This window comes from Vidua chalybeata, chromosome 3 (genome assembly GCF_026979565.1).
Source record: "Vidua chalybeata isolate OUT-0048 chromosome 3, bVidCha1 merged haplotype, whole genome shotgun sequence".
Classification (NCBI taxonomy): Eukaryota; Metazoa; Chordata; class Aves; order Passeriformes; family Viduidae; genus Vidua; species Vidua chalybeata.
Window position 1 is genome coordinate 107547538 of NC_071532.1, and position 14453 is coordinate 107561990.

General features: G+C 42.6%; 1 protein-coding gene across 7 annotated transcripts in view; it reads left to right on the top strand.

The window, feature by feature from the left end:
• The window catches only part of ADGRF5 (adhesion G protein-coupled receptor F5), a 40451-nt gene that overhangs the window by 21887 nt on the left and 4111 nt on the right, over window positions 1–14453 (top strand). For all 7 annotated transcript variants that reach the window (XM_053938125.1, XM_053938130.1, XM_053938128.1 and 4 more), the window contains 12 exons: window positions 358–485; window positions 932–990; window positions 1647–1789; window positions 2626–2832; window positions 4747–4980; window positions 6319–6483; window positions 6615–6833; window positions 7104–7322; window positions 8544–8696; window positions 9918–10114; window positions 10706–10885; window positions 12289–13659. In XM_053938125.1, the coding sequence (XP_053794100.1) occupies window positions 358–485; window positions 932–990; window positions 1647–1789; window positions 2626–2832; window positions 4747–4980; window positions 6319–6483; window positions 6615–6833; window positions 7104–7322; window positions 8544–8696; window positions 9918–10114; window positions 10706–10885; window positions 12289–13659 (3275 nt within the window). The remainder of the gene's footprint in view (window positions 1–357; window positions 486–931; window positions 991–1646; window positions 1790–2625; window positions 2833–4746; window positions 4981–6318; window positions 6484–6614; window positions 6834–7103; window positions 7323–8543; window positions 8697–9917; window positions 10115–10705; window positions 10886–12288; window positions 13660–14453) is intronic.

The following is a 14453-nucleotide window of genomic DNA, read 5'->3' on the forward strand; positions in this document are numbered from 1 at the left end:
CAGAACTTCATTGCTGTGCAGCTCACACACTGCCTAGAGGTCAGAATAGTGATAAAAGGTGTGATGAAAAAGCACATCAGGATTGAATTGGCAACCACACAGCCTGTGAATGTGGAAAGTCTGCAGACATGGTCTAAAGCTCTTCTCCTTGTGATATAGGCCCACTTTGACCCAAACACTTGCAGATACTTAGTTGCATTTGGAGCCCCAACTTCTGGAGTCACTCCCATGCCTCTTTGGGACTTTCAGCTTTTGCTGAGCAAAGAAAGTTTCATCTCATCAGATTTGCAACAGATTTTCACCTCATAAGCATTGTTTTTGATTATTCTGCATTTATTTTTATATCTTTCCTTACAGAGTCATGCGGTATGGGAGAGCCCATTGTAATGCATATGTCAGTCAGACTTGACTCAGACTTCCAGGATGATCTCAAGGATCCTTCCTCTCTGTTATACCAAAAATACAAAACGGACCTTGAAAAAGCAGTAATTACTTTACTTTTTTTAATCTTTGAAGGTCGAGAGCCCCTAAATAATGTGGTGTTCACCCCAAGTGCCTGGGTGGTCAGTGTCTCTATGGGGAGCTGGGAAGTGTGCAGCAGTGGGAGCAGCAAAGTGGGGCAAAGCTGACTCCATTGATGGCAATGAAAATATTCCCATTTCTTTTAATACACTGGGAAGTATTTAGGGACCTTTTGTATATAAAGCATGAAAAAAAAAAACTATTATTGGTCCTCGCTAAATCCATGTGGGTACACATGTAATGAAACCATGAACAGAAATGTGTTCCATGATACCAGGAGAGTACCAGGCCTGTTATATGAGATATGCTACATGCCCTTATTCACATCAGGAATTGAGAGTTTCCTATTTTAAGCACACTGCAGTAATACACAGAGGACTTACACCATCTCACCTGTCTTTGTTTACAGTTTAATGCCAGCTACAGATGTTTACCAGGCTTTGTATCAGCAACAGTAACAGGTTTTAGGTAAGTAAATAATTTAATTTTTTCCTAGAAGACACAAATCTTCCTCAAGGAGACACAAGTCAGCAAGGGTTACATTCACTCTGCCTAGAACCCACTCCCAGCATGCACACACTGAATAACAGAATAATCGCTGCAAAGCGAAGCCCAAGTATGAACATGGAAATGGGATTGTGGTAGAATTCATCACTGTGCAAAAGTCCAAGAAACACAGTCATTCCCCATCTGGAGCAAAGCCTTCTATGGAAAAGACTGAGCCCCACCCAAAGGGGAAAAGAATGCAAATAAACTTAACATCACTTCCTAGGCCATGAGGAAGATGAATAGTACATTGACTCTGGATACAGCCTTGGATAAAAGAGACATTGCTGCTGTCCATACATATTTAAATGCGGCTGCATTTTAGGTTTCTAAGGAAAGTTTACTAGAAATAAACATCAGACAAGAAAGGTGTCACATAAAGATTTTTCTTTCTAGGGAAGAGCTGTAGCACAACTTTCTAGTAAAACAGAGCAAGTCTTGAGTCCCAAGAGGAGTCTCCACAGGCGAGTCCTGTTAGGTCTTCCCATCCATGCAAGATGGGTCACCACAACACAGAAAGCCACTAATGTACAAGGATATTTAATTCTTGTACTCATCTCATTCTTGTATCTGTTTAGCCCTGGAAGTGTTTTTGTGAACTTTGAAGTAAAAACAGGAGCAGCAAGCTTCACTCAGGTTGGAGACTCCAACAGAGCTGTACCACAGTTTCTGGACTCATCGTACCAGCTAAACCAATTTACCTTCACAAGAGTAATCACTAGTAAGTTTAAAGCTCTCAGTACTTTCCTTAAACCTTTACTTTAGTATTTTTTGCCTGACTCATGTAGCTGACCTATAGTGTTGATGATTTGGTACTTGACTTTCAAGAAACATTTATTTCTTAGCTGTTTCATTTTATCCTGTGTCACCAAAGCTTAGGGCCTTCATGAGAGGACCATGCATGCAGTACCTCCCATGAAAAACCAAAGACTTTCAGCTACTCCACTGATCAGTTATTGGTTGGACTTGATTATTTCAGGGGTCTTTTCCAGCCTAAATGATTCTAAATGATCCCTGATGTATTTCTGTCCAGGGGAGAGATTGAACACCCTTAATTCACCTCCAGAACTGAGACCGCTCTAAGAATGTCAAGCTGCCAGCACTTCCTTCTCTTTAAAGCAAAACATAAAACTCTTGCAGTTTACATGACAACACATTCCCCTTGGTTTCCTTGACATATTTTCCATGCTGCTGCTGGACAGTGTGTTACAATTCAGCTGCTGATCAAGTGCCCTCGAGGTGTTCTGCTCTCAGTGCACCGAGTGCTGGACTGTCTGTCTCAGAGGATTACTTCAACCTGGTTGCTTCTCCTCCCAGCTTATCTAATTAGAAAGTAGTGGTGGTGATAAAAATATTTCTAACTCTGCATAATACCTTCTGGAAATTTTAGCTGAGAAAGATATTAAAAGAATATGTTGAGGGCAAATCCCATGGCCTGTATCAGAGGTGGTACCCTGCAGCTGATGTGAAGCACCTGGGTCCCCTATAAAATGAAAGACACATAAAGATGTGAGCTGAAGTGAGAGTAATGCAGAATATTGCTCTTTGTCTTCCCAGATCAGACAAACTTCACCGTGAAACCCTCAAACATTTTTGAAGGGGACACAGTAAGACTGACCTGTGAGATAAATTCAACATTTGCCAACGTGACCTGGTATCACTTTGACCAGACAATCTCAGCCGGCTCCCGGTACTCAATAGAGACAGTTTTAGCATCCAGAAGATCAATTCTTAAAATTACCAATGTTACCACAAAGGATTCTGGTATGATTTTCCATTGTTAAAACAGCAGATGTAAATCTTTATTGTGGCTATTTCTATAAAAAGCAAAGATGAATGCAATGGCTGCATTTTCTAGAGGAAATGTGAAAATTACACTGCCCCTCATCATTTTCCTGTTGTTTTCATTAATGATTTATGTATTGACTGGCATTGCCAGTAAGATGTGAACTGACTGAAGTGATTGTATGTGACTGGGTGTTCTAAGTGCCAGGCTTCATTATCATACCAGGGGAGATGGTGGTGATCGCATGGCTGTGAGGCCTTCCCACGCTTTTGGTGTGGTGACTGGAGACTGGTTGAATTTGTCCTTAGTGCCCTTGCCCCCTGCACACACATGACCTAACTAAATCAGAGCTCAGAGTTACAGTTTTGCATGTTTAGAGATTTTTGAAAATCAGAAACAGGTAAACTGGTGGCATTTTTCTGGGAGGATCTATCAGGGGAATTATTATGTATTATCAGAGCTTGGGCTCAAGCTTCCACTCAGTTCTTGTCTTTGGACCATGAACTCTACATTCAACTTCAAAAAGGGCAGCCTGTGGCCAGGTATTTGGGCACACAAATGCGAGGTAGAAATAGTGGATCCAAAATTCTTTGGACTGAGGATGCCATGAATCTTGGTGTTTCCACTCCTATGTAAGATGTCTGCTCATTTGGCTATCCCACTGGGGAAGAGAAATCCACATACTTAAAGTATGTGGGAAATGTGGAGCTCTGATTGCCAATCTGAAAACCAAGCCTGGCTGCATCCAGTGGACTCCTGCCTGAGAGAGGGGCTGATAAAGAGAAAGGTTCCTGTGGGTCCTGGTCGATGGCAAGTTGAATGTGAGTTAGCAGTGCCCTGGCAGCCAGGAGAGACATCCATGTCCTGAGGGGGCATCAGGCACAGCATTGCCAGCCAGGCAAGGCAGGGGACCATCCTGCTCTGCTCTGGGTTGGGGAGGCCTCACTTCAAGTCCTTGGGGGCAGTTTTGGGCACCAAAACACAAAAAAGGCATCAAGCTATTGGAGAGAGTCCAAAGGAAGCCGCAAGGATGGTGAAGGGCCTGAAGGGGAAGCTGTATGAGAAGGAGCTGAGGTCACTTGGTCTGTTCAGTCTTGAGGAGACTGAGGGGAGACCTCATTGTGGTCTTCCACTTCCTCATGAAGGGAAGCAGAGGGGCAGGTACAGATCTGTTCTCCCTGGTGACCAGGGACAGGACTCAAGGAGGTGGCATGAGGCTGAGTCAGGGGAGGTTTTGGATAATTGAGAAAAGTTTTTCACCCAGAGGGTGGTTGAGCACTGGAACAGGCTCCCAAGGGCAGTGGTAACAGCACCAAGCCTGAGAGTTCAAGAAGTATTTGAACAATGCTCCCAGGCACATGATGTCACTCTTGGAGTGTCCTGTGCAGGGCCAAGAGTTAGGCTTAATGATCCTGATCGGTCTGTTCCAATTCAGCATATTCTCTGATTCTGTGATAAATCCTCTGTTCTGTTTGACAGTGCCTTCTGAACAGCTTAAGAGCCTCCACTCTGAGGCCAGTTCTGGTGGAGTCCACCCTGGGCACCTCTCTGTCACCTGTTCTCTGTAGGAATCTTCCTACCATGACATACTGCTGCCAGAAGGACTATGGGCAATATACCCCAGCAACCCAATAGCACCTACTCAGCCAGATTTGAAGTATTTTGGTCCAAGAACACTGATCTCAAGTACCCATCAACAGTGAATCCTAATCTAGACACATTTGGCACCAGGGGTCTGCAGAAAGCATTCTGCAGGTGACCTGAGGGTACATATTGATCAGCAAGTAGCAGAGCCACTGCAGAGCAGGGACATGTGAAAACCAGATGTGGAAGTAGCTCCTAATTCCAAAATAGAGGCAAACTCAGCAAAAACTGTTGTTTATGCTTCACAGGTTCCTATAGTTGCGTGTTCATAATGAGCAGTCTGTATCACACAGAGATACACAACGCCACAGAAACAATATCTGTCTTTCCACTACATGTCACTCCAAACTTTGAGGACATCGATGTCACATGTAACAGTCCTGAAGTGCAAGCAAAGGGTCTTCTGCTGTCCTGTTGCATTGACAGACACTTGACATCGCTTAAGGTTTCCTGGAAAGTAAATGGAACAATCAACATTACAGGTAAGATGAACAAAAGGTTGTCTTTCACCTGCTAGGTTTGCTCACTGCTCAAAGGTCTCCTCCTAAGTGGCTGCCCCAAAGTCCTAGGATGAATACAAGGTATGCTCCAAAGGTGTGAGTGGCAGGGGAAAGGACATACTCTGTATGTGTTGTGCAAGTGCCAGTGGGGTTTCAGGCATCTCCATATACTGATGCCTTAAACTTGGATGGATGGAAACAGCTGCCTGGACCAGCAACACAGCAACTTCTTCCAGAAAGTTTATTTCTGAATGGTCTAATTTTGAGAGCAAGGATGAGTGCACCAGTCTGTGCTGCTATCTCCAGAAACACCCTTGGGGTGCAAAGATCTTTCATGTACCACATACTGAGATTTGGCACTTGTGAGGTACAAGTGCTGCACTGTGAAACAGCTGCAATACAGATAAATATGAGCACTGTTTGCCTCTCCACCCGTAGCTGTGATACTTCACATACCAGTTGAGTCAGAGGCATCCCGTAAGGCCTTCCAATATAAAGAGTTAACAAGGCACCAAGTAAATGTGCTACAAAGAGCTATAAAGTAACATGAACTGAAATGCTCATAAATGTCTATGAATCATCACCCTAAATGGTCTATTGCCCCTCTTAATATTTTATGAGTATGAAGTGTTTATTGTTAACTATCAGCCATAAATGTAACTTTGCAGAAAGCAGGACAGCAAACTGAGATTAAAATCTTCACAGCTCATGCACACAGTCACTTTCTCAGAGGACAGATACCAGAGTGCAGCAGTGCTTTCAGGGAGAGGGGATCCTGGCCCACTGCAAGGGGCTGTTTTACCCCTGATTCCCTGTGGCCAGGCTTTCCCCCAGGAACTCTGCTCTGCTCTCATGTCAACTGCGCTGTCAGCTGCAGCGTGGGACAGCTTTAGTGCTCACAGTTAAACCAGCACTCTTCAGATTTTAAGTTGAATGACTGTCAAGTACCTCCACATTTTTATTTCAAAACTAGACAACATTAAAATCTGCAGTGTTTACTCCTGTTTTACTTACCTTTACTCATCCTAAATATCACAAATAGGATTAGGCTTAACCAGAATACTCTTCATTTTGGTTGACCCTGAGATTTCCAAGCAGTGTGATTGTGTTCTGACTGATTTTGGCAGGAGGAATCTCAGCAAAGAGCTGAGTGCTGCCACTCTGTGAGTGTTGCCAGGTAAAACAGCAACAAGTTAAAGTGCCATGATGTCAATTACATACAAACCCACAAGGGTTTCCATGGCTGGAGTAATTGCTTGTGCTTTCCAGAGGTATTTTTGGACATCTGTAGCCCTTCAAACAATGCTTATTTCTCCATAGGAGTATCCATCTTGAGTGGAAACTGCACTGGATACCAGCTCAACATCAACGAGTCACTGTGCCCCCCTGAGAAGTCAGGTGCAGTGACCACATACACGTGTGAGATGGAGACTGGACACGGAGCCAGGCGTGCTCAGAGCATCAGAGTCACGTACCTGCGGAAAGGTGAGGGGCAGGGACTTGTGACAGAACAACAGCTCTTTAGTGCATAGATGGCCTCTGTGGCACACAGAATTTGTAAGAAAATGATTAAAAGTAACTCTCACTAATGTGACTTTTGTTCTGTGTTTTCTCAGCCCACATAACAATATCTTCAAGCACAAACTCAACAGTTTCCGAGGGATACGGGTTCAATGTAACATGCGAAAGTGATGTGAGCAATTATGACAGCATCAGTTGGAAAATCCAGTCTGGAAATGACACAAAAACAGTAGACTGTGATATGTGCATCAAAAATAGCAAATTCCCAGCCATGTCTGTGCTCACAGTGAAGTCTGCCTCGCAGGACTGGAGAGGTGAGTAAATATGGTCTCATTGGCTACAAAGGCAATGAAATCTCTGTACCAGATCATTTACAGTATCCCTAGCCCTGCAAATCACTGTGCACAATAAACTGCTCACTGGCCACAATAAATAAAAAGCCCTCTGAATTAAAATTTTAAGTGTTGGAGGACAGCAAGGCTTGATGTTGCCAACAGCACTGTATTTGTTCAGCATTCATGACCATGCAAAAGCTGAGGAGCACTTCTGTTGACTGAAACATGGTTTTGTATTGCTTCTTTTAGGCATCTACATCTGCACATTCTCCCAGAAAAACCTGGACAGTTCTGCCAACATTACCATTGAGGTGATTTCCTTGCCCCTGAAGCAGAACATCCTGATAGACCCCATTGCAACATCGATACAGTGCCAAGTGCCACATGTCCTCGAGTGCTGCATAAGTGCAAAGACCGTGAGAGACTACAGGGTTACATTTATGGTTCAACAAAATGAATTTCAAGTTGGTAAGACACAATAAACTTGCAGAATCATCAGTTTCACTCTGTGTCACAGCCCAGTCTCTGGGTTTTTTGTTTTCATTTAGGTCTGTGTAAACAAGCCATGCCTACTGCTTTCATGACAACCCAAGAGCAGTTCTGAGAGTGCAAAAAAGGGGAAATGGACTTTTTTTAGGATGCTGAGCATGTCTGGGGAACATGTCTGGGATTAATACTGAAGTCACTGCTATAGTGATAAATACATAATAGGTAAACTCAATGTTTGCTTTGACTTGCCAGGCAGGGAGAAGTGAGCATCCCAAACCTTCTTCACATTGGAAATTGCTGAACTCCTTTTATTTGCTTTTATCTTCCATTCTGTCACTTTTTCAAATGAATACTGAGAAAACATTACTTAAGAAAATTTGCTAATTAATGAAAAATGTTGAGTGACCCATTAAGAATGCAATTCAAAAAAACACTCCATTTTCTTTGAGGATACAGGGGCACGTCTTTAACAATACAAAAGCCTACACTTCTAAGTCTTCAAATTTAAGGCAATTCTGAAATTTCTCTGACATGTTTTTATATACTATAAGTTTTCAAGTGTGTTGTTTTTTATACAGTAAAATTTTTCAAGTGAGTTACAAAACTGTTAATTTGTAAAAAAGAAAAAGCAAATATGATCTACCAAAAATAACTCAGTAAGCACGCAGGAGTGCAAAAACAACATGCTGAGGAGTAAAGCAGGTGGAGACTGAGGAGGCCTTCAGTAGCTAAGAAAAAGGCAAGCATGTGGTTGGAAGAGACTGCAGCTGGAGACTCATTCTCAGGCACAAGCATTCTGAAACACTGTAGGAGTGTGGCACAGATCCTGAGTTCCAAAGAACCATAAAAGAGCAGCCAAACACTATCCCAGCCTAAATGAAACACCTGTGGTAAAGGCAGGAAGAGTATTCTCAATAATTATATTCAAAGCAAATTTTGGTTACTGCACAGTTAAGAGGGTTTGGGGAGAATTTGCTCACACACCAGTAAATGAAAAGGTATTGATCATGCAGCAGCTGCCAGATTTATTATGAAGGGAGTAAGACACAGAGATCAGCACACAGAGAGGGAGCTTTTTCACAAAGGAAAGTTGTTTTTTTTTTTTTCTAGTACCCACAGAAAATGAAGTTTTGCCAATGCTTTCTGCTGGTTTTAGTTGACCCCAAATCAGTGTTAACCTGTCTTCATCCACCCATACAGAGAGAAAGAAAAAAGACAATTTGTTTTGCTACATGTACAATCACACAGAAAAGGAATGTGACAAAGAGAAAGAGATTGTGGCACATTGCAAGTTTATCAACCGCATCGGACAGGGAGTTGACAGTGAACGTATAAGACTGCACTTGATACCTGGTAAGGAAAAAAGTTACTGTTTATAGTTGTTATATAGGACATTACAATATATTTGTTAAATCAGATGCCGCAAATTCATCACCAGTGACATCTAACAGAAACAGCTTTTTGTTATCCAAGAACTTTTGTCTCCTTTTCCAATGGGAAAATTTTACACAGAGGAAAATACCTCTTTGAAATTAGATTAAAAGTTTTGATCTAATTAAAAAAAAAAATAGACAAGATGCGTTGTCTTTGCTGTATTTGAGAGTGGACCCAGTATGTTCCAAAGCAGTGACAGTTTAGTCACTGCTGCAGGCTGCACCACCAAGCTTCATCCTCTGTGTTGAAATGTGGTCATGCAGCTCCCAGCTTGCACCAACAATTCAGTAAGGATCAAAGACTGTGGTGCCTCATCAGGCTCAGGAGGACAGCCTGTGGGAGAGGGTTTCCACTTTGAACACAAGAAGGGCAACCTCTGTGAGGTGCTGCAGAGACCAGGGCAGCTTCCAGTCAGCTCTGCAGGGAATGTTTGGTAATTAGAATTCAGCATTGCTAAATCCAGCTTTGATGTTTAGTTCTGACAAGAGTTTGGATATTTCAGCTCTTTTATTCTAAATTGGAAAGGAAGAAACGTTGCACATCCCCCTGATGCAGAAATTTTCTTTTTTCCACAGCAGTGGTACCTACAGTTGAATCACTGTATCTGCCAGATTTCACTCTCTTAGGCAATAAATATGCAGACACTTTAATGACTTTAATCAGCAGATACTTACTGATATGACTAAGCCAATCAAAGACAATTAGCAACACCCACGGTTCATCAAAAAGGTGTTGAGGCCTCACTATCAAGGTCTTAATGAATTTCCTGTTAGTTCTACAGCACTACTGAGTACCTAAACAGAATAAATTTTGTGTGAATTATTGTTTGCTTAATGGCCAATATAATCCCACTCCAACTCTGTCTAACCCTGTAGTCTAACAGATGAATCTAAGTCTTTGGGTGTTGGTTTGTTGATTTGATTCAGTACTCAAAAATCGGAGCTTTATTAGATTTCTTTCTTAATTTCCTGATTCATAAAAATTAGGAATGTGAGACATATACACCCTGAAAGATCATAATTAATGAAGACAGAAAGCTGAAATCCTAATTGAAAGATATTTTAACAGATCACAAGTTTTGTGGGGGAAATTCATTCATCTCCCTGCTTCTTATTTTCTATCTGTCTCCTCTCTGTACAGGTAAGAAAATTACCTGCTCAGACAGCTTGGGCATTGGAACAGAAGGGGCCCTATTAATGAAGCCATGCTGTGACGTAAAAAATCCAAAAGGTTTTACTCGAGGCAATATAACTTACCAGTGCATCAACAGCTCATGGAAGGTTGCAAGGAATGACTGCCTGTCTGGACCAATAAACGACCTGCTGAGTAGTGCTGAGGTAACACTCATGGCTTTGTGGAGGTTGGCATGGGGAGCTGGGTGGGGAGAAAGAGCAAAAATGTTGGTTGCATGATTTTTGCTTATCATAATCGAAAATACATGAAGCATTTCAAGGTTTCTTTCAAAAGAAAGAATGGAGAATGTTTGGCTTTATTTACACCAGCCAGCGAAAGAGCCGAGGCCCCTCCCGGGACACAGAGGGCCTGAGGCACTGCATGGAAAATGTCCATACACATGAATGCTCTGTTCCCAGGCAAGGTGACCTTGTCCATGGCATCCATAAGGAGCAGTTCCTGGCCTGGAACATTCCCTGAGCTGTGCTCAGGCACAAGCCCAGAGCATGTTGCAGAGCACACCAACAGTGAGACCATAGGAACAGCCCCGGGCCACTGCCCAGCCTCATCCCCAGGCCCCTCCTACAGTGCCCACACCCTTGGCCACTGCACTTCACAGATGGGTGCCAGGCCTTGGTTTTCAACCTTGATATCATCCCACAGTGCTCTTCCCACCCACAAACCATCCAGAGTCACCTATCTCTCAGTCAGGTTAGAGGATTTCATATGTGATGTGCTGTTATCTTCTGTTCCAGTCCTTGGTCAGCAGCCCCGAAGCAAAAGCTCAACTACCCTCCTACCTTGCACAGCTTCAGGAACAGACAAGAAAGGAGCTAACCACAATACACAATTCTTCAGCAAACCTAGGTGCAATTGTTACCATCCTGGATATGGTCTCTTCTATCCCAGTCGAGGCAGAGGAGCCCACTATGCAGGTAAGGTTTTATTTTATCTACACCTACCAAGCCCTTTGGCCCCTTTTGTCAGAGGGGATGATGTTCTCCCTGAAGAAGTTTCACACCTGCTTATGATCAAGATCAGGAAAGTGTTAAGGGAATGAGACAAAGTGACAGCAAAGATACAGAGAAGTTTATGAAAACTCAAAATTATGAGGACAAGGAGTCTATGCATGAAAGAGAAGCTGTTGTAAGCTTAGAAACTAGAAATATTTTAGGAACACATGGACATCTCCAGCATTCTAAGACAGGAAAGGACAAGGGATGATGGATAAAAAATTGGACACGAGCCTGCAGCTTGCTTTTGCAGCTCAGAAACCCAAACATGTTTTGATTCAAGGGAGGTGATTCTGTCCCTCTACTCTGCTCTGGTGAGATCCCACTTGGAGCACTCCATCCACCTCTGGGGTCCCCAGGGCAAGAAGGATGTGGACATGCTGGAATGGGTCCAAAGGAGGGTCACAGAAATGGTCAGAGGGCTGGAGCAGGTCTCCTATGAGGACAGGCTGAGAGAGTTGGGGTTGTCCAGCCTTGAGAAGAGAAAGCTCAGGGAAGAACTTACTGCAGCTTTTCAATACTTAAAGGGGACTATCAAGGCCTGTAGTGACAGGATAAGGAGCAATGGCTTAAATTGAAAGAGGGTAGGTTTGGATTATGTATTAGGAATAAATTATTTGCTGTGAGGGCAGTAAGGCACTGGAAGAGATTTACCAGAGAAGTTGTGGATGCCCCAAACCCTGGAAGTGTCCAAGATGAAGCTGGATGTCCTTGCCACCTGGAAGGGAGGGACTGGATGACCTTTAAATGTAAAAACCATTCTGTAATTCTATGATTCCATGAGTAGAAGCAGGAATAGAAAAAAGGTTGAAATAGGAATAGGGAGAGTAAATTCCAGGAACCATGATCAAGCAAGGACAATAAGTTGAATTTAACAAAAAATGAATAACAAAAGAAACCTTAGAAATAATGGGTAACCTTGATTATGAGGTCCAGAGGAAAAGCACTGCTCTTCTGAACAGAAAAGTGCAAAAAGGTTGGATAGTTTATAGATAGAGAGCCCTACGTGAGACACCAAGAAATCAAAGACAGCATGAACACTGAGAAAAAAAGGAAAGAAGGCTGGAGATGCCAAAAATGCCAAATAATGCCAAAATACAAATAATATAAAAAAAAATAGTCACACAGCTCTGCTTTTGGAAACCTTAACTTGGCAACAGAGTATGCAGAGGGTTAACAACTGAAGACTTGACATGGACTGAGCAAAATAAGAAAATGCTGGGCTTTTTAAAAAGGCACTTCTAGGACCACACATAAATTACCATCAGAAACAACAATTAATTGTGTGGGATTTCAGTAACTGCATTATTCTCTTGTTGTTCCAGAATTTCTTATCCACAGTGGACTTAATTGTTGATGATTCCACAACAGAAGCTTGGGAAGACCTGAATAAAGAGAAGACACAACAAAGTTCTTTGTTACTACGGTCTGTAGAAAATTTTTCCTTGCGCCTCCAACCACTTAATAACACCATTCCTTTTGTCTCTGCAAACACCATTCAGCTCCAAGGAATAGTTGTCAAGGAAAATAACAACACGGATTATAACAAGAACTTCCGCAGTACAAAAAACCTCACAGTCAACGTGCTCATTAGTGAAACTGAAATCCAGACTCTAACCCAAAATTCAACCATTGTCAGTGTGATGTACTCAAAACTTGGACATATTTTGCCCCAGAAAACGTTTGAATATGTGAATGGTTTATTGATAACAACAACTTTGAGCAGCAACAGAAGCCAGAAGTTTGATGTTAATATGACATTTGCAAAGAAAGACTTGTCTCTAAAGATGCCCAAGTGTGTCTTTTGGAACTTCACACTCAACAATCACAGGGGGGACTGGGATAATCGTGGCTGCACACCCACAGAGTTAGGAGATTATGTCATTTGCTCCTGCAATCACTTGACATCATTCTCCATCCTGATGTCACCTGATAGATCCTCTGAGCTAATCTTTGAAAATTATATTTCCTTCGTTGGTCTGGCCATTTCAATCGTGAGCTTGGTGGTCTGCATCATAATTGAATCCTTGGTCTGGAAGTATGTGACAAACAACACAACCTCCTACATGCGCCATGTCTGTATTCTCAACATTGCTACATCCCTGCTGATTGCTGACGTTTGGTTCATTGTCACTGCCTCCATCTCTGATCAAAGCCAGCAGATGAGCAGAGACATCTGTATCGTGGCCACCTTCTTCATCCATTTTTTCTACCTGTGTGTCTTTTTCTGGATGCTGAGCCTGGGCCTCATCCTTTTCTACAGACTGGTGTTCATCTTACACAACACGAGTAAGACTGCTCAGAAGGCAGTGGCATTCTGCCTGGGATACGTGTGCCCCTTTGTCATTGCAGTCACCACCATCGCTGTCACACTGCCAAAGAACAGTTACACAAGAAAGGATGTCTGCTGGCTCAACTGGAAGGACAGCAAAGCTCTCCTGGCCTTTGTCATACCAGCCTTGATCATTGTGGCCACAAACTTGTTCATTGCCGCTGTTGTTATAATAAAAATACTGAGGCCAACTATTGGGGATAGATCAAGCGGGCAGGAGAGGAAATCTCTGTTTCAGATTGGCAAAAGTGTGGCCATCCTGACACCACTGTTAGGCCTCACCTGGGGTTTTGGCCTTGCCACCATCATCAAAAACAGTCATCCAGCTTTCCACATCCTCTTTAGTCTGTTCAATGCTTTGCAGGTGAGTTGAGTGCATTTTTGTTTCCTCTATTATGATTTAACTTAGAGACATTATTGCGGTGCTGTGCTTGACAGGGCATAACACCAAGGAAAAGCTAAAATTTGCCTAACACATCCTTATTCCAAAAGGGCTTTTTGGGAAAGCCATTCCAGGAATTCAGCAGTATTTCATATTCTCAGCTGCCTTAGCAGATGTGCTGTATAGATAAAACTGACCTAAAGATAACTCCCTACTTTGCCAGTAGTTTTGGGATCAACTTCACTGCTGAAGACCAGGAAATGGTCTTCACTGCTGAAGACCACACCTGTTATGTTCAGGTGGGCAAACTTGAGCATCCCTGTTTCCATTTATAGTGCAGCTGGAAGCATCCTATTATGCTTTTGTGGGTTCCAATATAAACCACAAGAAAGTCACGAAGTTCAGCTGAGAAGTACTAATGATAAAGAGAAGAACTGACAAAAATACACAATTGAGAGTTTTCAGTCAGTATGACTTTTGCAGCACATTTAGATGACCAGTAGGATCCTAATACAAGGAGATTTCTTAAGGACAATATTGTTATGTCTATTCTCTCTTTAAAGAGAATTCTTAAGATTTGCCATTGTTAAGAATGGCATCAAAACTGTTTTCTTCAAACTAAACTCACTGGCCTTTTTCTTGGAACCTACTAGTTTGCCAGGAGAGCATAGGTAGGATATGTCTTCCATACACACACACTCCTTCTTCCAAATACATTTAGTGCTACCAAATTATCTGTGTCAGTTTGTAGACCAGATCAACACAGAATTTAAATA